The 25,655-nt window shown below is 38.0% G+C and overlaps 1 protein-coding gene across 1 annotated transcript in view; it reads right to left on the bottom strand.

The window, feature by feature from the left end:
- Positions 1–25,655, bottom strand: part of PCNX2 (pecanex 2) — a 150,004-nt gene that overhangs the window by 58,801 nt on the left and 65,548 nt on the right. Inside the window, exons 18-22 of the mRNA XM_058834378.1 lie at positions 22,497–22,589; positions 21,842–21,992; positions 17,171–17,312; positions 13,501–13,678; positions 1,128–1,238 (exon numbers count right to left, since the gene is read on the bottom strand). Coding sequence (XP_058690361.1) covers positions 1,128–1,238; positions 13,501–13,678; positions 17,171–17,312; positions 21,842–21,992; positions 22,497–22,589 — 675 coding nt within the window. The remainder of the gene's footprint in view (positions 1–1,127; positions 1,239–13,500; positions 13,679–17,170; positions 17,313–21,841; positions 21,993–22,496; positions 22,590–25,655) is intronic.

Below are 25,655 nucleotides of genomic sequence, written 5' to 3'. Positions count from 1 at the left end.
TTGCCTCTCTCTGAGGCTTCCATTTATTCTTCCCATCTAGAAACATAACCATTGTTATACTCAACATTGCTTGCGTTGCACAGCAAAGAACAGATGGAAGAAATCGCTCGAGGGAAAAAAACCCAACCCTGTGGGACGAAAGGACAAAGACTTTCGCGTGTATATCTAATAAACAGTGCAAAGTAAACTCATCAGTAGGTCTGAACTAAAACCACTGTGTCAACTCTTCTTCTACAACTTTGGTTAGCAGGGAAGGAAGAAATTAAAAGTTAGTATCTGGTAACACCTTAGATGTCAATAAAGTTAAATCCGTTCACTTAAAATGTTTTTTTTGGTGGGTTTTTTTTTCTGTATTCAATCAAGTTTCTAATTGAATTTGAATTTAAATTGAATAATTTTTGTTCTATAAATTCAATATATATTTTTTAACCCTACAGACAGGTCATTTGGAGGTCATTTACTCCCCATATCCACAAACCAGGAGACAGCCCTGGAACAGGCACCAAAACAGACTGTTTCTGAAGGACTGCTTTGGTGCTGATGATCCAATATTTTTTACTCATAAAACAGAGTGGAAAGGTTAAAAAGAAGAATATTTCTCAGCACCCCAATGAAAAATTCACATTAAAAGGTAAAAGCCTAGCTGCTTCTGAAATGGAAAACAAAAAAATCAGGACAGTTGCAGAAAAAATTGGCACACTGAAATGAATTTATATCTGACATACCAACTAGAAACAACTGAGAAAGAAACTAATATTTGAGAGCTCAGTCAGCCATAAGCCCAGCAATATGTCTGTCACAACATTTCTTTCTGGATGCACCAAAACTCGGTGCTGAGGACTGGGAAAGCAAATGATCTGTAGAATGTGGCTGGGTGGGAATAAACACACCAGCCTGAGTCAGAGTTCAGTTTCGCAGTTTCAGATCCTATGCAGCCAAAATAAGAAAAAAGAAAAAAAGAAAAAAAAAAGCAAAAAAAAACCGCCTATGTTTCTCAGAAGATGTTCCAAAATTTTCAAATTTTAAAGTACATTATCTAAAAATTTAAAATCTCATTCAAACACTGTAAATAAATTGTATACATGAAGAGGAACTTAAGAATAAAGACAAACAAATTTATGAAGGATATGAGGTATTGCAAAGAGCTGAGCGAAAACGTGGAACGATGAGCCCCAGGCAATCTGCCAGGGAGCAATGTATGTCATGATGAACTGCAACTTCTGCAGTAGGTCCCACAGCTGAAAAAAAAGGGAAAGAAAGAAAAACATGGTCACTTTTTAGGCACTGAGATAATTTCAAAACTAGTATCTGAAAGAAACACTTAAATGTTCCCTGGAATAAACATGAGATAAGTTATATTGTATTATTAGCTTTCATAGATATTAATGTCTTACTTCAGTAAGGCCCCAAAATATATTCTTCATTCAAAATTCAAACTTGCAATGAGGTACATTTTTGACCACCATAATGAGGTAGTTCCCAGATTACCTTTCAGAAGTATGTCTACTCTAATTAGAAAGTGGGAAAACAGATTCTGATATTCACTGACTATATATGACCACAAGTCAGACAGAGGAGAGGAGACTCCAGAAGAAATTGGATCCAGTGAACAGAGAAAGTTCAATGTGTGATGTGCGGCTACGCACACAGAAATCAGACTTATTTCTCAAGAACACAACATTCTCATTTGTTGACTCAATGGGAGAAGCTATCACAATGTAAGCATATGCACGGCATTATCATTAATTGTAGCTGCATTTTCAATACCATTGTATCATAAAAATGTTGCATAAATATGAGCTTTTATTGTTGTGCAGTACAAACTGAAAAACACAATGAACTTACTTTTGCTTCCTGTAAAATATGCTTGGTGCTGCAACTAGCAGTTTCCGATTCAAGAATGACGTGTACTTATTCCCTGGAATACATTTTTCTCCCCTCATCATTTCTCTTGGCATTAGGCCAAAACAGATCTTATGTCTCATCTACTGCAGAGTGGGTTCCTGACAAACTGTCAGGAGAGATTTGGCCATCAATAGACATTAGTGCTCAACACACACAGAAGCTGACAGTGAAACAGGAGTATATACAGCATTTCATGCCCATATAGCAAATATATGTTGAATTTCTTGGAGTAATTTTTTTTATCTGAGTTAGTGAAAAGCAAGACTTTGCCAACATCCTGAAAGACATTGAGACTGAATCAACACTTGTACATTAAAATGCTTCCAGGGAATGTTCTCAAGCACTGATATTATGCATATTTTTAAACTGTTAGAAAGGCATCTGGAAAGGTTCTGGTCTGGCCCAGCTAACACTCTTCCAAACGATCTCCAGGAATCCTTTTGAATGAAAACCCTCCATGGTTCATTTCCAGGTGGCAACTCCATATCTCCACCTTGCTTACAGACTGGGAGAGCTCCTTAGCACAGACACAAGCTTCTCCATTAATTAATTCTCCATTAATTAATGACAGCCAGCCTTGGGGACAGAGCACGGCTCTGGGCACACTGCATGTACGAGTATGCTGACACTCAGAGAGGACACACCTCTCACCCCTCCTTAAGCCACCACCCTCAAAGTCCCACTTGGCCATCTGTATCCACAGTGGCAATGCATTTACTGGATGTTTCACTGATCTTCTCCACGGACTGTAGTAAATAATTGCATATTAAATGTGAGGGAAGTAAGAATCACTTGTAGCATTGACCTGTTTTGGTCTTTGTGCTACAAAACTATCAGACAGCAGCTGCTAACATGGTATAACCAGTGTCATGCTAGATCCAGTTAGAACTAATAAATCTTCCAGTTGAGATGCAAGCAGTGATTCGCATACTTTCTTTGCTTTGGCATGACTCAAACTAGGAGCAATACGCAAACTATAGATTAAACTTACTTTGCACGGATATACTATTTAAAACCACCAAAGCCCTGACAATGCAGAGAACAAACAGAACCAAGCAATCCCCTCAACGCAGAGAGAAGAGTTACCCCTACTTAGTTTGAGAAACTTGTATCATACTAGCTTTGTCTTCTACATGTGATTTGCAGACTGCAGCACTAAAGTAGGCAAGTAAAACAGAACTGAAACTCAAATGGACATTTATTTATTTGAATCTTATTTAGCAGGTTGTGGGGTAGCTTTGTTTTGCTTAATTTCTATTTATCTGAGACATCACAATGAACAGCTGGAAGAAAAATTTTATCTGCAAAAAGATTTAAGTGAAGGGCAGGAAAAAGCTAATGATTTGGATTCGAAACCTCAAAAACTCAAAACTGCAGCTCAACCCTGCAAAGTTCTGCCAGTTACAGATTGAAATCACAAAGCCATAAATCACCCCAGCTGCACTCAAAGCACAGAATTCATCAAAAGGTTTTCAAACCTTAAATAAAATTCAGGTTTTGCGTTTTCTAGGAAAGCAAATCCAGGAGGACACCCTTCTGGCTCCTTGTTCCAATACATAACTTTTAGTTGTTCTTTAATATTTACACCTTGCAAAACTTGGCCAATGGAGCCCAAGTTCCCTGTTGAATCTAACATGTCCTACTGTTTCTGCATTCACCACTGCTTGAACTTGCTGTTGTTTCTTTCAACACTTGCCTCTCAGCTAACACTTCCACAAGACAGGCAAAGGAGCTCATTTCCATTCACAAGAGCATGAAGCAAGAACACTTTAGTGAACCTCTCTTGGTTTTCGAAAGCCTTACAACACCACACTTAAAAGCCTGGAAATGTGTGATTTTCAAGCTACTGCTTTCATTAAGAGTTGTCAAGTGCCTCTATTACCTCTTAAATCCCTCCTTCCAGGGCATGTTCTGCAAAATGCCTTCAGGGTAATACGCCATTAGCATTTTACATCTCTAACTATAATTGCTAAAGGTGATGTCATCTATCAACTACAACACTGAGATTAGGAAAGGAGGACTTGGCTTTACATTTTCTCTTTTCCATTTCTCTAGAACAATCTCAGAAACTGTTTCCCCTTGTCAGTTTTATTCAATTTGCAATATGGTTCCTCCTATATGTGATAGGGGAACTCACAGAGCTTTTCTCACAGAAAGAAACTGAAGCTTCTAAAAACTGTCTTTATAAATAGGGGAAGCTGAGCCATTCTCTTATTTCAACTACAGCTAGCTGCATTTCAACCTTCAGTAATCTGAAGACATGAGCTAAAGAGGAAAACTTTCATCTTTTTTAAATTGTCAGAAACAATACAGAACAAATTAGAAAGAGAGAGAAAAGGCAAAGCCCATCTGGAGCTGAATCTGTTGAGGAAAGTAAAAGGCAACAGAAAGGACTTCTGAAGGTGTACTGACAGCAACACAAAGACTGGAAAAAAAATCACATGGCCCAAGTACTCAATGCCTTCCTTGCCTTGGTCTTTAGTGGTGATGCTTCAAGTCAGAGGCCCCTGAGACCGGTGAGGAAGTGTGGCAAAACTGAGACACCAGACACAGCAAAGGATTAGTTAAGGGCACATGAAACCAGACCAGAAAAAAACCCACTTCCATGGGACCTCATGGGACACCTCAGCCCTTCTGTGGTTCTGTGAAACACAAATTATCCCCAGCAGAGTTTTGTTTGAATGAGGGAGGGTGAGGTGTTAACAATGCTAGATACAAAGAGGGAACCTTCCCATCTAAAGTCAAGGTGAAAAAAAATAGTCTCTGATGAATTTTAACCCTCTTTTTATAACCGTTTCCTTATATATATATATCTATATATATATATATATATATATGCACACAAAGGATTAATTTTTATTTAAGACTCCTGCATCCCAGTTTAGAACGATTTATAAAAAAATATTTGTATTAAGCCTTATTAGATCTTCAATGTTTTCTACAGTTCAATAAGCAGAAACTATTTATAATATATAATGCTATATTATTTAGGGGGCAAAAGAGTTCTAATATTCTGAGATATCTTTATGCATGTGACAGTTTCACACAGTCAACCGTTTTTAAAGTCTTTGATAAACACTTTAAATTAACAGCATGTTCATTGAATTTAAACCAGTACATTCCCACTACCATCAAGTAAAAGCGCAGAACATGCATCCATCTTTCGTGTTTATTTTATGTAGACACACATTTTATCTTAATCATCCTTAAGTCTTCTATGAGTTCTGAAAGCTCTACAGACTTCTGGCACACCAATGAGTAATAAACAAAGCAAAGGCAAAGATTTATCTTCGCAGGATTTTCTTTAAATCAGGTTATTCTTACTTAACTAAATTTAAGTACCATTACAAATGAAGGTAATGGAAATTAGTTAACACACATGAAAAAGAGAAGATTTATGGAGTCTGAAACATCACTAAAATGATATGTCCTTTTCTCAGTTTGGTAGACTTTAATAAACTAGGCAGAGGTTAACACCTGAATTTATATGACTCAGTGTGAGATGGAGACTGCAATGCTCTCAGCTTTTGGCAGCCCTTCTATGTCTTTGGCATCTGTTGGGATTCTGTGTGGGCAGACTTCTTGGCAACTCTGGGACTAAATAATGCATAAACATTAACATTTTCTTGCTAAGTTGGAATTTTTCTATGTGTTAAAAAAACTGTGTATGTATATATACAAATAAGTTTTAAACAAAAATAATGGTCATATATATATAGCTACATGTTCTATATACAAAAATTAAAGTGCAGGAAAAAATTATTTCCCAGTTTGAACAGGTATTTCTTTATATTCCTCTTTAGATCCTGAGAACTTGAGATGATTTGAACTGAGACTCTGAGAGGAGTACTTACTTTTTCATGTTAAGCTAATTCTGATCAAGTGGAAACTCCAGCTTTCAGAATTAAATTCTAATAATTACTGGTATATTTTTATTTTCTTTTTGATACATCAATAAAAATTAATATACATCAAGAGGAAAAAGTTTTAAGTATGTATGTGTTTAAGGATATCAAATTAAACTTGGTGGAATAATTTTACTTTTGTTCATGGATTTGCTTTGCAAATCACTGACATTTGGATTTTTATTTAATACCATTTTAAAAAAACTTCACCTATGAAATCCTGCAAAACAAGATCTACTGGAAATACTAAAGGTTTGTAATGCTTATGTCTTAAGTCATTGTGACATTCTATTGGTGTGTTTGGACAGCTGTGTTTGAACCTACAAAAAATACTTTCCAGGATGTCTTTATCTGCATATGCTTACAGACATTTGAAGCCTTTATACTGTGGGCTTCAAAATCATTGTCTAATGCAATACACACAAGAGGATCAAAATATAATCACTTCAAGTCTGTGATATCAAACCTTGGAGGAAAGAATACATTCCTCAAACACAAGATTCAGCACTTAACACTGACACTGTACAAAACACGCATGCTTTAAGCAGTTTGAGTAGCAAGCCTTGAAAGCCTTATGATTGAAGTTAAATGTTAACCAGATGTAATTATGATAAGGATTATGACAATGAGATGATGATAAAACCTAACAGAGCCCTGGGTCTGCTCATGGCAGATGCTGCTTCTTCCTACATTGTCAGCTGATAGCAAGAGCCCAGGGAAGGAACCTGTGGCACTGTAAAAAACAGACTCACATATATCCCAAGGTGGGCAAAAAGGACAAGATCAGAGCTCATCAGCTTAATATGAAGAGGGTCAGACAAGCAAAATAAATCAGTGCAGCTCGGAGTGCACTCATCAGCTGCACTGCTTCAAGCATTTTCAGGAATACCTTCATAGGTATAGATTCTGCCAACATTGCAGATTCTTCCAAGAAATTTTCTTTTTGAAAGGATTGGGCCCATGAAAAACTCCTGTAGCTGAACAAAGCCAAGTGAAAGGTCCTGCACCTGGGTTGGGGCAATCCCAGGCATAGAAACAGGTTGCTCAGAGAATGGTTAGAGAGCAGCCCTGAGGAGAAGGACCTGGGGGTGCAGGTGGATGAGGCTGGACATGACCCAGCCATGGGCACTCCCAGCCCAGAGAGCCAAACATGTCCTGGGCTGCATCCAAAGGAGTGTGGGCAGGAGGGCCAGGGAGGGGATTCTGTCCTTCTGCTCTGCCCTGCTTAGACAACACCTGGAGCACTGCATCCAGCTCTGGGGGCTGACATGACCCATTAGAGTGGGTCCAGAGGATGGTAAAGAAGAAGGTCAGAGGAATGGAGTGTCTCTCCTATGAAGAAAAGGCTGAGAAAATTTGGGTTCTTTAGCCTGGCTAAGAAAAGGCTCCAGGAAGACTTCATAGCAGCCTTCCAGTACCTAAAGGAGACCTACAAGAGAGCTGAAAAAAGGGGCTTCTTATAGGGGCCTGAAGTGATAGGAGAAGGGGAAAGGTTTTTAACTAAAAGAGATTTAGCTAAAGCATTAGGATGAAATTCTTCACTAGGAGGGTGATGAGGCACTGAATCAGATTGCCTGGAGAAGCTGTGGATGTCCCATCCATGGAAGTGTTCAAGGTTGGGCTAGATGGGGCTTTAGGCAACAAGATCTGGTAGGCGTCCCTGCCCATAGCAGAGGAGTTGGAAATCAATGACATTTTAAGTCCCTTCCAACCCAAGCCATTCTATCATTCTGTGGTGAAAGTGGACATAGGAAAAACCACCAAGCTTGCACTGAAGTACTCCAGGTTTCTCTCTCAGTGCCTGCATCAACACAGACAGAACAGGCCTCTATCAGCACAAATGCACATGAACAGAGACCTCAGTGCATACTGAACCATACTGACCCAGGGAGTGGGTGTACATCTCCCTGAACCCCCTTGCAATGGACTTGCTCCATCCTAGAGAAAATAAAAAACACCAAAAAAAAGGACAGAGAAAATGTAATTTGGGAATAGTGTAATGAATGAAGTCTGACAAAGAGGTCAGTGACAGAAGGCCGAATGAAAAATCAATTAAACCATTCCTCCAATACTAAGAGGAAACATGAACTGTGTAGTGCCCAAGAGAGTTAAGGAGTCTATGGAAAATACCACTGGGATTATCCTGTCAAATATCAGATGTAGCCCTGGGTATTTTACTCAGCAGAAAGTGTCTTAAAAGGGTTTATATGCCAGATATCAAAAGTTGAGGAAACAGCTGTGAACCAAGAGGGTACGGATGATTAAGACATTGGATTTCAGTATGCACAAATGGCAAGGAATGGATTAAAATATGAATTAATGACTTAGAGCCAGAAGCTTTGAAGTGAAACATCAGATTTAGAGAAGGATGAAAAATCAGAAGAGGAAAGGAAAAAGAGTGAGGCTGTTGACTTATAAGTAGCACCTAAATCAATGAGACATGCCAACTAACCAAGAGTTTTATTGCCACAAAGGCAATAAAAAGATCCAATAGGTTAATTACTAGACTTCAACAAAGCACCAAGAAGGTCAATGCACTTGGCAGCACTTTCTCATAAAATGAAGGAAAACAAGATGACACACATAATTTCTTTCCTGTCCAAGGGAGTGTGTTGCGGATGTTGAAAGTTAAGCCTGATCAGCACAGGTTTGCCGGGTTGTTACAAACTGGCTGTGTTAGCTGGATCTACTTTGACAAAGATCATCCTTCATAAACGTGTGGTCTTGGATACTATGCCAGAAAGAAGTATACAGAAAGAGAAATATTCTTATAAAAATGTGAATTCCTTATTAGCTGGAAAATGTATTCTGGGAAAGAAGAAAAAGTATCAAACAGGGAAATTGTATATTTAAGTGATCTCAGCAGGAATAAGTGTACTTAGGCAAATAGATTCAGTGTTAATGAAGGCAAATTTAACAAGCTCTGCATCTTTGATTATTTTGCCTTATGCATGAAGACAAATTCAGAACCCTCAGAAGACTTGATGATAAGAAAATATAAGGTGATTTCATATTTTTGTATTGCTAATTAGTTCATCCACACACACAAATTAGGAGGCCATTAAACTACCTGACAGTAACATAGAAGACAGTGAAAGAGGTAAGAAGTTGTAGGCCTATACATTAGAAGGTTAACGGCACTTGAGTTTATCATACTCATTCAGATCCATGTGGTAGATGAGTGTGCAAGCTAAGGGTGGCTCACTCTTCAGGGCTTAAAGGAAGCTGCACAGATTTGTCAAAAATTCATATTCCAAAGTACAAGTATAATTCCTCAGTTGTGCTGTAGAGATGAAAGAATTGCTGGTAAGAGCCAGTTTAGCAGCATGCTCCCAGGAGTGAAGAGACTGGCAAGAACCTCCCACTAGGCTTTTGTAGTAGCCAAGAGCATACTACAGCCAGGAGCATCCACAGCCACACTACCAAGTTTTTTTACTGTCTTTACTCCTCCAGCTCAACATCAGCTCTCCTTGAGGTTCCAAAAGCAGTTCAGGGAGATATTATGACTCCTTTCCACCAGCAAAATTTAGAGGATGCCTGCGGCACTGGATGAAACGGAAAACTGCGTTTTTAACAGAGCACAGCAAAAGAGCTGGGGACGAGTCTTGCCCTGAGCATCCTTGCCTCAGGATGCTCAGCACTCAGCCAGTTCCAAACTGATATCCCTGCTGTTTGAATGATTTGCATTTGCTTCTACTTCACACTTAAATACAGGCTCATTCTTGAGCAGCTACTCCAAACATCCTTCGAAAGCATCTCACACATCTGCCACGGCAGGCAGTGCTGGGTACGTTACTCCCTTACTTTTTGTTTGTTTTTATCACACTGAAGAAAAATGGACTGGATGAGCTATAACATCACTTAACCATCCATATGCTCTTCCTCTCACTGCTTTTGCATGTGTTAGAGCTTTTCCTCAGTTAGATATTGTGTCAGTAGACAGCAAAAGGATGCAAGAAAGGCCCATCTTTTCATCAGTTCCAAATAAACTATTCAAACCATTTAACATTTCCACTTTTTTTTTTTTTTTTTTTTTACTCTATTACAAGAAAGAGTCTCAGATTTTTTCCTAATGTTAAAAGTCTAGGAAAAAAATCTCCTAAGTCCTATTAGATATTCCATCTTTGCTATGCCTGTAAAGAATATATTCTCAGTTTTTTGTGGGTTTCTATTTTCACTTAATATGAACAATCATATTAACCTTTGCACTGACATTATCTCCTAAAACATCTAGGGAGAACAACTGGCCCATTTGAAAAGCTTACATGAAGTCATGTAGACCAAGACTGTCTTGATTATCTGGTCTGACTTCCTGCAGAGTATACATCAGAGCACTACACCCACACATTTTGAATGAGCAACCAGATACTTTTAAAAGGCCATCCAGCTCTGATTTAAAGATTATGACAACAGGAGTTTTGGACAGAAGAATCCCTTGTAGTCAAGGACACAATTTGGTCTCACTACATGGAAAGTCTTAGTTTAAGAGAGATGGAGAAGTCCTGTTTCACTTGAATTGAAAGCTGCAATCATTCTCAAAAACAAGTCAGAAAAATCTTCCTAAATGTTTATCTTGCTGCCTTCCCAGGGCAATTTGAAATGCAAAATAGTACACTCTGCATATGCCTAAATCAACACTTAGTGTTTTTGCATTCTGTGAATTGTCAAAATGTAAACAACTAATCATTTTTTAAAAATAATTGAATTAACTGTGTCCAATTAGTAAGTCATATGATATTAAAAAATTGTAAAAAATTCTCAGGGATAGAACTGAATAGACTCTCTTGCTCTCTGTATTACCTCAGTGTGGGTGTTTTGGCTAAGAGAAATGAAAATCTGTGAGCAGCAATTCAGACTTCCATGTCCCAGCTTGCTCAGGGAGCAGTGTGCTCATTTGGAGTTTCTGATTTGACTAAATTACATTAAATCAACAGCACAATGGGGAAAACAAGGGAAGCACAATCAGTGAACTATTTAGAAATACTCTACAAAACATTATTAGCAAAGTTTTATTCCATATTATCTGCATCAAGAGTGACTAGTGCATTTGTGAATGCTTGTTGAATTTAGAGATTCTTTCTTCCCCACTGCTTGGTAGAAGAAAAAAATATTACCACCGTGTTTTGAAAGCATGCAAAGCTTTTTGTGGGCTAAGCTTGCTTAAAAATTGTCATCACTATGACTAAGATACGGTGCTTCTAGTGTTCCCTAATTAAGAGTGTGGCAAACTGACATTTTCAATGTGCAAACAGAAATCAGTCATGACTGTGTAATAAACTCTGCATAGATAAAGGTGGCGTTAATAGACAGTATTTCAGATTTTGTTTGTATTTTAAAAAATAAGTGCAAACATAAAAATGACTGAAATACAGACAGAATCTGTGAAGACTCATAAAGCTTTTGGGAACAAAGGTGGATGCAGCTTGCTTAGGGCCTTATAGTGTGAAATAAACACACATCATCTTTATCCTCAAGTGATCATATCCTTCACTGATGTTCCACAATGCTGAGCTAATTAAAGCTCAAACCTTAATTAGGGTAAAGAAAACTTATGCCCTTTATGATATGAAATTAAAAGGAATTTAATTGCTATCATCTGCAATGCTATTTTTCATACTGGATCTAATGATCATTGTGAAACTGTGCATGTGCTTTTGTAATATAAATAATTCAACCGTTTGACTCAGAATTTTTAAATGGAACAAGGACAATTCCACTTGCTGAACTAATGACCTGCAAAATTTCAGATATTGTTAGATATGAAGATGGAAGCAATTCTAAAATTACATTTTCAAAACATGTCTGCAGTACAGCTTTTAGTCTAGTAGAGCAGTAGTTATTTTAGAAAATTTCTCTGCTTAATTTAGTAAGTGTCCTTCGTTATCTCATTCTCATTGCTAACACCAGTCTTTCTACTGTGAACAGTAGCTTCAATCTACCCAAGTAAAAAAGTAAAAAAACTGTAAAAAATCCTACTGAAATGACTTTATATCTCTTTCTTACAAAAGCATGCAATAATTCACAGCAGTATTTTGTGATATGCTCATGATGTCAACATTTTAAAAAGAATTAACAAATAGTGGAACTATCAATTCTGGCATGCTAATTTTTTGATTCTGTAAAGAGGTTTTTAGAGAATGACTTTTAGGACTAAGTAAACCATCACTCAGACATGGGACTTCCACTGATGTACATCAGTGATAAACTTCTCTGGAGACAGAAATTTATCCCTTTCTCTAGGGAATGTGGTAATGGAAACAAATACTGAAAACTGGCATAATGCTAGTAAACTTTGCATCACTTTTGCTGGTTATCTTTCACTCTAAGCTAAAGGCTTAAGAAGTTACTCTAGTCCTGTTTTAGGATCAGAGAATGGTGGAGGGGGATCTTGTTAAAACAGAGGTTTGGTTCATCTCTTTTACTCCTCTTCTTCTGCCCTTCCTCCCCAGCCCTTGCCTTCTCACCCCAGCAGAGAGAAAGCAGAACAACAGTTCTGAGGGTGAAGGCTTGAAGCAGGAGAAGCTTCTGCTGGAGTGTGTTCCAAGAGTTCAGAAAAAAGTGTGAGCTCAAGTTACCTTACCAAATTGTGATTCCTCCTTTCCCATCCTCCCTTACAGCAGCACAGAAATAAACCAGGAAAAGCATTTAATTTCTCTTTCACTCTTTCCCTAAATTACTGGGAACTCCTAATGTAACACAAATTAACTGGGCTTAAGACATAAGAAGCTTGAAATGTCCAGGTGGGCATGGACAGCAGTATGAGCTGATACTCCTCGTGTAGAAAGGCTAAGTATCTCCACAGCACAAGCAGCAATCAATATGGAACCACGTCTTTCTTGTCTCAAAAACTAAGGGATGCTACCTGGGTCATACCCACACATATAGTAGGAATATTTTAGAAAAAAGAAACTAAGCAAAGAAGCCTGAGCAAAAAAACTCAAACAAAACAAAGAACAACAAAACCAAACACCTCACCAGAGTTACCCCGGACAAATACTTTCAAATCTTCAGTACTTTCCCATGTTTTCTCAAGGTATTAGTTAAGCCTAATTCTTTTGGCTTGGATTCCAAACAAAGACAGGGTTTGACCTGTCTGATGCAGAAAGGCTTTGGTAATTTTAAAATAAACTCAACTGGAGCACACTTCAAGAGTTAACAATGTAATAGAGAGGAAGGAGCACTGAGGTTAAGGTTAAGGGCAGCACCACAAGGATAACAGGCTGAAAATAGGAAAAGAAAAATGTTAAGGCTGACATTAGGAAAACATTTATTATCATGAGGGTGATTAGATAATGGAATAATTTCCCAAAGGAAGTTGTTGAGTCAACCACTAGAGGCATTCAAAGGAAACCGAGATAAAAACACCAGGCGATTGATCTGGAGAGCAGTCCTGCACTAATGACCCAAGAGGCTCTTTCAAACTCATTGAGGATTCTCCCCTTGAAAACAACAATTCTGAAACTTATATAGCAACATGTGAACAAAAAGTAGATGAAAAACATTTCACAAAGCCAGAAAAAACACTTAATCAAAGCCTTTTTTTCAATTTAACGTATTTTTTTCCTCTATAGGACCAATAATCTGAGTCTATACATTAATTACTTCTAAGAACTCCTAACACACATTGATTAGCCAGATGACACTGAGAAGATACATTTTCCAAAGAAATTACAGGAGCTGTGAAACTTGCCTTATGAAACACAATGGACATCATGAAGAAATCCAGCAAGAAATTTTCTGAAATGTCTCTGTAGTCAAATCGGAAGAAGATCACAGTAAAGCTCAAAGTAACAAATTGATTAATAGGATTACAGAATGAGGAGCGGAGGAGCTTCATCCCAGCAACCGTTATCAGGATAATGTCACAGCTGTAAGAAAAACAGAGAGAAAAACCCAATCAAGTCATAAGCCATTAAATTAAGAAGCTCTTAAACACAAATATCTGTACCGGATGTATTTGAGATTCCTATGCATATTTAAATCTACATATCTTATTTATTAAAGTGATATAGAAGTAATAACAGAAATCACCACATTTATTTTACTTATGTGAAATTTTGTATTTTTCCCTTATCATTATGACACATTTTTAAGTTGTAAAAAAACCCGAACTCTGTACTAAAAAGAGTAGTAATGACTACTAAAACCCAAGAATCTAGACCAAACATTTTTGCATCCCTCTTAAAATAAAATTTCTGTCCAGAAAAACACCTTGGCACTTTCATTAATACATTACTGTAATTTGAAAAAAAACAAACCTTAAACTAATTTATTTTTTTAATTACAAGAAATTTCACTTAATGACAGAATTTATAATTTTACTTGTAATTTAATTATGCACTGCCAAAATTCTGGATAGAAAGCCTATAGATGTGAAGCATTTGAAATTCTTACCACTGTTCTTGATCAGAAAGTTGACTATTCCATATGATAATTCATCAGATGAAAAGAAATTGTGTGGCACCTATGTCTTCTAAGACATGGAGACTTCAGTGGTTAATGAGTGAGAAAGTAAGCCAGGTATTTGCAAAATGCATAGAAGGTTCTCCTTCATCCTGCTGCTAAGCAGGAGAATACCTGCTGCCATGACTGACACTTGGCAGGCTAGAAAACTCTCAACAGGTTTTCACCATCCTAGCAAGATTCTTATTTTCCAGGCTGATTTTATTTTATGTGGCATTTATTCATTACTGTGTATCTCCTGTAATGCAAATGCACTTTATTTTGGGTGCTGGTCATTCTAAAGGATCAGCAGGGCATTACTGTTGGAATGAAATGCCAAGCTGACCTTATTTTCCACTTTGTCAAAGCTGTTCTTTTCAATTTGCCCCACATTTCTGAATGGAAAAATCTAATGACTAAGCTAATTAGATTCTGCAGCCACCAGAAGCCATCCCAGCATATACTACATGAACTAGCTGTACATCTCATTCTTCAGAAAGAAGAAAATTCTTGCAACATGGAGAATTTTCACATGGAAACTTACAGATTATTGAGCAAAAGGAAGATTTTTTTGTCACTGTGCCTGCTACCATGATGAAACTTTCACCAAAAAAAAAATCATACTTTACAAAATAATGCATTCAGAGATAATGGAAAATAATTTGCTCATTATTCCTTCCTCCTTAAAAATACTGCCACACAAGTTGCTTTTCCTGGGGCCTTAATTCCTGGGAAAAAATATAAGGGAGCATGAGAAGGGGGGCTGATTTCCAGTGCCTCCTTGTCAGGTAACAGGGCCAGGCACTGTCAGCATGAGTCCTGTTAATAACCAGCACATCAGGGTCTGGAAAGCTCAAGCAAACTTCTGACTATAAAGGAGCTGTTCTGCCTCCTCAAGAAGCACACTGCTGCAGTCGTTTAAATCACTAAGCAAGGTGAAGCTTCTTTAAAAGATAAATTCAATTTGAGGGAAACTCTGACATCAAATCACACAAAATGTACCACCTCAGATGCTTTCAGACAGAGTGGGAGAGTGTCTTCCCTTCCCTACAGCATGATGGGGTCTGATCCTTGGGTGGTCACTAGCTAAGGAATGTTCCAGCAACAGAAAACAGGGATTTATGCATTAAAGCACAGCAGGTACAACCCTCAGTAGCACTGTATATGGAAGTAGCAAGGAGAATCCAGGATCCCTCATGGGTTTACAGAGTTAGCCCCTGAGCTAACTCTGTAAACCCGTGAGGGTTAACAGAGTTAGTTAAGAGGTAGGATCTGAAGATGAGTGCTTTGTGTGTGGCATTTGGATGACAGCTGTAAGGAGAATGTATTAAAGAGAAGTGCCAGAGGAAAAGGGAGTTTCATGGATAGACCAGAGTTACAAGGAAAAGGAGAAAGCAGGTTTTACACAGGTGATCACACAGACACAAGGGGGATGGGGAAGGAAAGGACTGCTGTGGTATTCCCCCACAGGCCAAACAATCAGAGACAGACAAATGTAATTACTTTCTTTAATCTCAAGACTTCTGGGGGTCTGACTCATTTCTTCTGAACACTTGAGGGAGGTGATACTTTAAAGTGTAATCTAGCTTGGAGGAACGACTATGTAAAAATAGCACCTTCCTAACCCTACATATTTGCTCCGTGCATGTATTCAGTCACGTCTGCTAGCTAGTAAAAAATGGCATTCTGACTACTTTTAATTCTCTCAGCCTTGCAGAACTAAATAGAGAGAGGAGGGTGGCTTCAGTGTCACCCTGGACAATACACCTGAACTCTTGAAGCACCGGTAGTAGCATCTTCCAAGTACCTGGGGGTAAAAAAAGGTCAGTGGAGATACAGAGGTTATCAATGAGTGACTGACAAGAGTCTTTCTGGAAAAGTAGTTGTCTGTGGGAAACAAGCAGAAAACTTGACTAATGCCCTAGTCCAAGTTTCAACCCCTAAAAGCAGAGGCTGACCTTTCCTTGTAGTTGTGTAGTTCCTAAAGCTGTGTTGCTATTCAAGAGAGAGAAATAATTAAATTAACACGTAATTTTTACATCAAAGTTCTTTTATCTGATATTTAAAATTAAAAATCAGAATTATTATGGATACTGAGGAAGTCCTCCCCACTTCCCAGCATTTTTTCTTGTCACTGGAACATTCCAAGGCTGTTTCTTTGTTTTATCATCTGCATCACTGTCATTCTGATAAAAAGACTGCAGAAACTCTGCTCACTGGGGATACTGCAGTCACTAAGCCTGCTGAATATCTGCAGTAGGCAAGTCACTGACTAAAAAACTTACCATAAAAGGCTGTCTGCAAGGATCATACTGTGAGACCATGGATCAGCACCACCAGTTCTGCTTAATATCTAAGACATCAGACTTCATCAAAACTTGTACCCCACCTTTCTCAAACCACTCTTAATGCAGGACTACCCACCTTTCTACACTGTTTAATATTTTACTCAGCCTTTAAAGACTTGTGTGGTGAAGCTTCTGATAACTCCTTTGGGAGGCTACGGCATAGTGTTAAAAATCCTCAGTTAGGAAATGTTTCCTGATATCCAGCCTAGATTTCTCATTTTCATCTGATTAATTCTAGTTACCCCACTGAGTTTATGCCCATCAAACACCTGCAGCCTGGTATAGTGTGTCTTGCCTTTAATTGACATTTAGACCTTCCATATACATCTATATATAGCTCTTTAATCTTTTAATTTCACTCTGTCTCACTGGAGACATATTTTAGTGTGCTGAGGTAGTTTTGCATTTTTCTTGCAGCAAAACCAATTATTATTGTATTTTGAACTAATATGCATGAAAGCAAACTGCAACGAGATTACAGGCTTATTTAAAAACAAATTCCATTTCTCAGATTTCAGTCTAAAACCAAATATTCTACTAATCACATGCTCTGAGTTATAATCTACTTACTGTGTACCAAGCTTCTTGTATTTACTAATTGAGAAAGCATCAATGGTGAGTGCATTCAGTATTATAGCTGGATATAAAATGTATTTCTCAAAGCACTGTAGCCACACATAAAGCCTTTCAAACCACATCAAATGAGCAGCATCTGAAATGGAAATTCAGATAACAGTTTGTGTCATCAAATCATCAGCATTTTTTTGCACTGGAGTACCACAGAAGACACTAATTAGCTCACATTAATACATAGAATCAACCAACTAATTTATGAAACAATGGAATTCATAATTCTTTGGCAATAGAGAAATGATTTTATTCTCTGAGTTTAGAGAGTATCTGTTTTGCTGCTTATAACTGCATTCCTGAGACAATAAAAGATAGTACATGCTAGATGGTAGTTTTTATATCATCCAGTTCTTCAGTCAGTATATTAAATAGTACTCTCAGTGGATGTAATGACCCCAGAGAGGCCATCTCCAGCTCTGGCACTGTCCTTCCTAATCACTTAGGAAACCTCTTTTGAGCTCTGTGCCTCTACTTACCCATCTTATAGTAGCAAAACAAACTATTCATTAGACTGTACCTCACTGATAAATGAAACACCCCTTGAGATCTAAAGACTGAAGAATTATCAGGAGCTAGAAACTATAATAGATGTTTCCTAAAACACTTAGACAATGTGAGAAGCATCACATCTCACATCATTCCTCTCTAAGGAATAGCCTTTTTCTGCAGTAGCCTTCACTAACAATACCACAGTGCTTAATAGGAGTATTAAGCAAGAACAGAATGCTCTGTGCAATTCAACTGCTATGAGAACTTAGGTGAACTGAGTGCAGAAACACTTGTGTACAGACAAAAACAATGCCTTTTTCCTCAAAGCTCAGCTAGACAAGGTTATTGGAAAAACAGTGAACACAAAAAGGCAGACCTTGGTATTAACTCAGAAATAAAAATGCCAGATACTGAATAGCCAATAATCATCCCTGCAAAATAAAAACAATTATATGTAGACAGCCCCTCTTCCATATACACCTTTTCAATGACAGTAAAGAAGACATGATGAGTCAATGGATTTCTGTGTTCTACAGGCATAGCTGTATATTGCATAGGCTAAGAGAAAAATCTAAAAGCAATCCTAAATTAGGTTGAAGTCATAATTTGCCAGTACCTTAAGCTAAAGCAATGCTCTTGAAAAATCCCCCTTCAGAAAATATAATTAAATTCAGTTTCTTGCTATAATGTAAAAATATTTCCTCTTCATTACCGAAAGGCCACCTCCTGAAAGTTCATACACACAGCAAAATGTCCATTTTGTAACCTAGCTGTTCTTCTCCATCCCTCTCTCTTCCTCCTCCCCCTGAGCTCAAGAGCTTCAGCCATGTCTAAAGCTGAGCTCAGTGTAAGAGCTTAAGCTTCAGTAAAGAGATAAGAATATCACACAAACCAAACAGAAGGTAGGTGCAGAAGCAGAGTGAGGTCTGTTCAGACAATAGAGACAGAAAAAAGAGCTCACATTCAGAGGGGCCCCAGGGAAAGACGTGGATGATTTGAAAATGGCTTACACAAACCTGTGGGGTATAAAAGCAGTAGGGGGGAGGAAGGAGAAGGCAAAATAACCTACTGTATCAGGGTTTCTTTCTCATTTAGTCCTGCACCAGTTTTTACACATCTATTGTACCATAAGCTCATACATCTTGACCTAAGCCTTTCATCCTGCAGCCAGCCAAGACAATGGCAATAACTGAGTTATCTCACAGGGGCATCACAAAAACTCGTCTGATAATTATCCAGAGTCTATGCAGCAAAGCCAGGAACAAGCCTGTGGAACTGTCACTGTCAAACAGTTGTTAGTCTGATTGGAAGCAGTCATTTGTCTTTCAATAGCACTACCCTTGTCAAAAAAAAAGGATTAAAATTAAAATCTATGCAGTAAAAACTCCTTACAGACATCATATTTTGTGTATTTGTCCTTTCACTGTCCGCACCTGACAATTACAGGGTACTACTGTCCTTTTTCCAAGTTTCTCTTTCTGTACAAACAGGGAACATTTTAATGTTTAGTTCCTACATTTTTATACAGGACAAAAGAAAGAACACAGCCTGTCAGACATATCTATCAAAGGGATTACCTTTTCCACAGTCTGTCTCATCTCAGACATGATAAAAAACCTCTGCAGATGCCTAAGGGCCTGAAATATATATATATTTTTTTATTTTATTTTTTTTTTTACTCTTGTTTTCTAACACACAACACCAGCTACATTGCAATAATACTTAGAAACCAAAGTACTGGAATGGACCATATATAAATGAGTACTGTAAAAGAAGAAAAAAAAGCCTGTTCCCCACAGTGAGCAGCATGAGAAATGCAGCTGGATCTCAAAACAGAAGGAAATCCATCTGTGGAAATCAGTCCAGCAGGTCTCTACCTTCAACCTTTTCAAATGCTGAGTCACTGCATTTAGGAAAACAATGTTTTCTGACAAATGAAGACAGACTTAATCAGGACAAGGCAGAGAAATCCTACAGTGGTCTTTTATGATTAAGTGCTGAAACAAACAGTGCAATTGGGTATTTATCAGAATTACTAGTTATCAGGGATAGGAAGTCCTGGACACTGTTTTCAGCTGGGCATGGTGCTTAATAGTACTTGTATTTCTATTATACCTACCTTGGCATATTGCAGTGAAAGTTATAAGGCAACCTTCAATCAAGTCTCTTGGGTACTTTTTTTCATACCCAACCCTTGTATGGAAAGTAATTGTTGTGAAACACATATTTTTTTTTAAAATAAAAACTATTTAAATCCTTAATGTTTGGTTTTCCTGGGAGTGATCTAAACTCTTTTGTGGTCTAGTTGAAGAACAGACTAAAGTCCCTCAACAGACTGTTCTGCAAATGCTGCCTTCAAACACTTCAGAAACATATATTGAGAATTATTAAGGCGTGGGATCCATCAAGAAATGACAAGCAAGCTTTTAGCTGGTAGCAAAGGCAAGAAGAGAGCTGGGGTGGAAGGGGGAAGCTTTGCTTTTCAAAGCACACTGCCTGCTTCAGAAATAACTCTGTCAGAACAGGAAGTCAGATCTTGACATACTAAAATATTGACTGATATTCACATGCATCAAGGCACTACACACTGAAGCCAGCAGACATCAGCAAGAATAAATCTCAAAGATAATTTCAGTTCTTTTCAGTTCTCATGTTTTCTACAAAAGTGTTACAATTGAAATTCAAACCCTTAAAGTTCACTACATTTGCTGATATGTCAGAAAGTAGAAAAATCTGCCTCAATTTCATCAATCTTTTAAGTTTTTTAATTATGTAGAATACCAATGTATTAGACATGAACTATACCATGTCAAGCAACAAGTAAAAGTACTGTAATGCAACACAAAAGGCAGATCAGACAGTGGCTCATGAAAGATCACATAGAGGCTGTGAAATGATTAAGGGACAGGAACACTCAACATAGAAGGAGAAACAGTGCTGGGATTGCTTAACTTGGAGAAGAAAAAGCCTTGGGGGCATCTTATTAATGCCTGATTGGCAGCATTTTTGGGGTATAAATACCTGATGGGGGAAGGTAATGTTGATGGATGCTGGTGTTAATTTTTCATGAACAGGACAGGACTGCCGGGTGACACATCACAAGCTTTTATTTGGGCACCAGTCTCAGTTACAAATACAGGAGATGACAAAAGCTCACGTCTGCCACGAGCAGCTTTGTTACTGAACATTTTAAAGGCTTTTCAGCCAATAGCATATTGCTAAAGCTTACAGACAATTGTTCTAGTCAGTCACTAAAAGCACACACACACCTGCTTCAAACAACACTTGCTTCTTTGCTTTCTATTAACAATACACAATACCCTGTTATTTAGCTTAAAATTTTCTATCTTGGTAAGCATATTTTTCTGCAGCCTTAAGGTCTCTTAGCCAAGCCTAAAAACTCAGCTATTGTTTCATGTTCTTGCATATTGTATTATTTTATCTTCTTTATTTTCAGGCTTTGCAGCTGCAGCTAGCTCTAAGTTCTCTGCTTTTTCTTTTCTGAGGCCTATTTTCACACCTTCTGAAAGTCTTCTTACCTTTACTGTTTCCCACAATGGAGCCACTCTGTTCTCAGCAGTGGCCAGTGACAGGACAAAAGGAAATGGGTGCAAATTGAAAATCCATTTAAACAAAAAAATAGCCACCAAAACCCACAAAAATAAAAAAGCAAGGAAAAAAACCAAAAAAAAACCTAAAAAAACACCCAAACATCACAATTTAAAGAAACCTTTCTTACTGTAAGGATGACTGACTGCTATTACAGAATGTCCAGAAAGGTTTTAGAGTCTCCATGCCTGAAAATATTAAAAACTGGATACAGCCCTGAGCACTCTGCTCTAGCTGACCCTGCTCAGCATCACACCAGACATCTCCAGATCTGTCTGCCTGGCCTCAGCCCATCTGGGCAGTGGCCTGAGAAGACAATTCCTACAGGTTCACAGATCTGCTGGTGATGAGGTGTAAAAATTAAAATGATATGTGCGCTACTCAAAAGTAAAAGGATAATTTATTGCCACAGCCCTATTACTTCTGGATTTTTTAAATTTATTTTTTTGTTCTTCAAACCAGGGCAAGCTGGAAGTCACTGTATCTACCATTTAGAAAAGACTTATTACAAACCTCTCACTTCCCGCTGCTGGTGCTCTTTGCTTTTGAGTATGGGGTGGGAGATCCACAGCCAGGGGTGATGCTTGCGGAGCTGAGGAAGGATGTAATGTGTTACAAATCCCACTGTCCACGCTAAAGCAAACAGGACAATGCTGAGAAATGGCTGGGCCAAAGCAGGAAAAAAGGAAACATAGTTAAAATTTGCATACAACATCTATATATTTTTTTCTTTTTTTAAAGCATTTTTTGACAGTTTCTATAATTGTATTTTTGTGCCATTCATTTTTATTCCTATGTTCAAATTCTTGACTCTAGGTGAATATGGATTTTGAAATGTGTGTTTTGCACACAAAATTAATCAATTTTTTTCCTCTGTGATTGAAGGAAAAAAGGCAAAATGTCAGGCTTATTCATTCTGTCCTCTATGTTCCATATTGTAAGAGCTGTGGAGGTTTAAGCAAAGAGATGTCAAATAAGTAACACTGAAATTAATACAAATACCCAGAAACTAACTGCTCTGCAGATATGATAATGTTATCATGACTAGTAAATACATTTTCACTAACTTCTCTTCCCACAGTGTCTATTCTTTCCAGTTAAAGACCCCTGTGGTTTTGCACAGGAGACATAATACCTTAGGGGGGGATAAAAAAAGATAGATACACACCCTTAATGACAGGAACACAGTACTGGCACTGACAGCAAATGACAGAACAGCAGCTGCTGTGCAGACAATGAGATCCGATTTCAAGATTTCTTTCTGTGAAAATAATTATTTTACACAAAATTAGTAAGGCAACACTATTTTAACCAAAGTAAATTACTCTCTTCTCAATTACTTACCCTCTGCATTGCGATAAAGCTAATCAGCCCTCCCTAATACAAAAGTATTTTCTCCACTCTGCTTTGGGAAATTATTTCTCCACATGCCAGGTTTGCTGAAGTAATCACATTTAAATTCTTCGTGCCTAATTTTGAATTATATTTTTAAATAACAAAATTGTAATATCAGAGAAATGAAAGCAATACATTTTAATACTGAATCTGATTCTTCTTGAGGAGTGCAACTCTTTTCCATTATGACTTTCTTATTTTTGGGAATCAAAATTCAGGTTCCATTTCCTATTTTCAAGAACTAATATTTCTTATTCCCTTTCTCTTGCAATACTGAAAAAAGTCATGCTTCTCCGTAATGTCTTCTAAGACACAACATTAATACATTTATTATGTTCTAAATATTATGACATATCCCAGTCTCTGATTTTCTTTATTGGAAGTAAAATTGCAGCAAAATTTTCTGGATTTTAGACAAGGCTTTTTTCCAGTGTCACTGAATGATAATGAAAGACCATGTCTGCCTTTATGTAAAGATCTGTAACTATGGTAGGAGTAACTCTGTTTCTAAAGATTGGAAATATCACTGTCTTTACAGCACATTTTTCTTGTTATTAAAATGTCATTCTCGGTAAACAAATAAACAAGATAGCTTGTGATCTGTGTGGTCTTCTGAATTGTACTTCAGAGGTCACCCAAATGCTTTTGTGAGTAAATGAAAATCTTGTCTTAGATTTATGAGAAGGGCATTTAGGTTCAGCACTCAATGCTGCTGCTAAGTTACCAAATGAGAAACTATTTGCAGCTCTTGATTTAGAAGCAGACTTATGCTTTAATTCAAAGATACCTTGAAACAACATGTGAAAAGCAACACTTTTGTTAGAACCAGTGGTTCATCTGACTTCCTGGTGGTGCAATTTAGGTAAGCTTAATGTATCTCATCAGAGAAAAAGAAAGAAAACTAAAATAATGATGGTACGGCAGACCTACAAATAAAGGAGATAAAAAGAAAGCAAGCAGAACAAGTGAAGAACAGAAGGGCTGCGAATTACCGGGGAAGCAACCTCTATATTTAGGCTGCCTATCACTCCCTGTTATGAAAGATGCTTCTCAGTAAAAGGTCACCAGCATCAGCACTTCCACTTACTGCAGCAGGACTAAAAAGCCTTCAGGCTCTGAAAGTACTTTTGTTTTGTCCCAGGAAACTCCAATATGGCTTAGCTGAAATCTCAAGCGACCACCACGGTCTTTGCCCTTCCCAGGCTGCTCAGGAGCATGTACATACCTCCAAAAAAGAGGTGATCCCTCCACTCTGAGATCTATCCTTCCCTGGACAGCCCTGTACTCTGCATGGGCTACATGTGCTGGGAAGGTATGGGAGCAGAGTTAGGTCTTTGTAACGCCTCCTGACCATCTTTTCAAAGCACAGCCCTGCTAACCTCGCCCCTTGGCTGTTGTGTTCAACAGAAGAACATGAGGGAGCTCACAGGAAAAGCCTTCTCTTCCCTGACTAAACCTTTGCTCCCTGCCTGGCCCCACAGGTCTTCCCTGTTAAGTTCTCTCTATCCATTTCTCTCACAACTTTCTCTTACTAGCAAGTAGCAGTACTGAAAAAACACGTTGTAATAAAAATGAGTAACAAAATTATTATCATGCAATGGAGATGATGTTTTTAACCTTTCCAGATATTTTTAAAGATATTGCATACAAAATCTATGTGAAACAGCAGTATCTGAGAAAATTAAGCAGTGTCAAATTTATATGGCACTATTTCAGCCCTTTTGTGAATACACAGCATGAAAAGTCTTGATCAAGTATAATTTTCTGCACAGCTGAATTCAACCACTCAATAATCTAAAACAACCTTCTAAGAACAACAAACACGCTCCAATCACATTCACAAGCTCTTCTGTACAGCCTAAAAGGCTTAATATAGACTGATTTCTCTCACAGTCAGATGACTGGAGAAGCTGACACTTTAAAAAACATGTAAAATATTAGGAATATAGCTGTAAAATCAGCAGAGGTGATAGCGAGGCATATTTCGGGGAGAGGTGGTATCCTAACTTGCCATTCTGGGCCAGATCACCAAAGAGAATCTTTTCAAACATTACATTACATTCAGAAGGGAACATATTACACAAATTATATTACACAGGACTTGTATTTCCCATCTTTATTTTGCAAAGAATGATATCCTTTTTACAGCGCTCTCATCCCTTTTGAGAATCCTATACAGAAAAAGGCCTATGTTTTTAAGGAAATTATTATTATTCAAATATTCAACTCCAAATTTGACAATTGCTTTCCATTTCTGGCAATATTGAAAGTGTTTAAAGGGTCATATAGGCCCAGGCTTGCTCTTCTGCCCTTGAGCTGAACTGTTTCAAAATGTAAATATACTGCTCAGCTGCTGACTTGCACAACGGTCCCCACAGGAGCTCCCTCTTCATGTGGCCCACACTTTCAAGATTCTCACAAAATTCAGGCTTTTTTCCTTCTAAAACAAAGCTGAGCAGTGGTTGCTTCTGTTCTGTGTCACTGCACAGGGCACAGGGTCCCCCAGGAAATGGCAGTGTTCTCTCTGGATGAGAGGGACTCACTGCTACTCTACAGGAGAAATACTAGGGCATCTACCTGCTGGGGGTGGCTCTGCAGCTTCTGGCCTTCCTGTGGAAGGCAGCTAGCTCCTGAAAAGCACATGCCTACATTGGACCTAAGTGGCTAAAACAGATTTTTGTATGTCATTCCCATGGCCAGGAACTTTGGAGTTGAATACTGAATTGCTCTATGGTATGATGCTTGAGCCCTTCATTGCTGTATTCATAGTTCAAATCCCTCCTGTGAGAGACAGTCACTTATAGCTCAGACTGAAAGCCATTCTACACTCTCCATTTTACACTCAAGGGAAAAAAAAATCCCAAACCAATATGGCTACCTTTGAGGATTACACAAGCAGAATATATTAGACTGGCACTTTTTTTTTGTTTTA

The sequence above is a fragment of the Poecile atricapillus genome, chromosome 3, assembly GCF_030490865.1.
Source record: "Poecile atricapillus isolate bPoeAtr1 chromosome 3, bPoeAtr1.hap1, whole genome shotgun sequence".
In the NCBI taxonomy this organism is placed as follows: Eukaryota; Metazoa; Chordata; class Aves; order Passeriformes; family Paridae; genus Poecile; species Poecile atricapillus.
The sequence above is the reverse complement of the archived record's forward strand: the minus strand, read 5'-3'. Positions and strand labels throughout refer to the sequence as shown.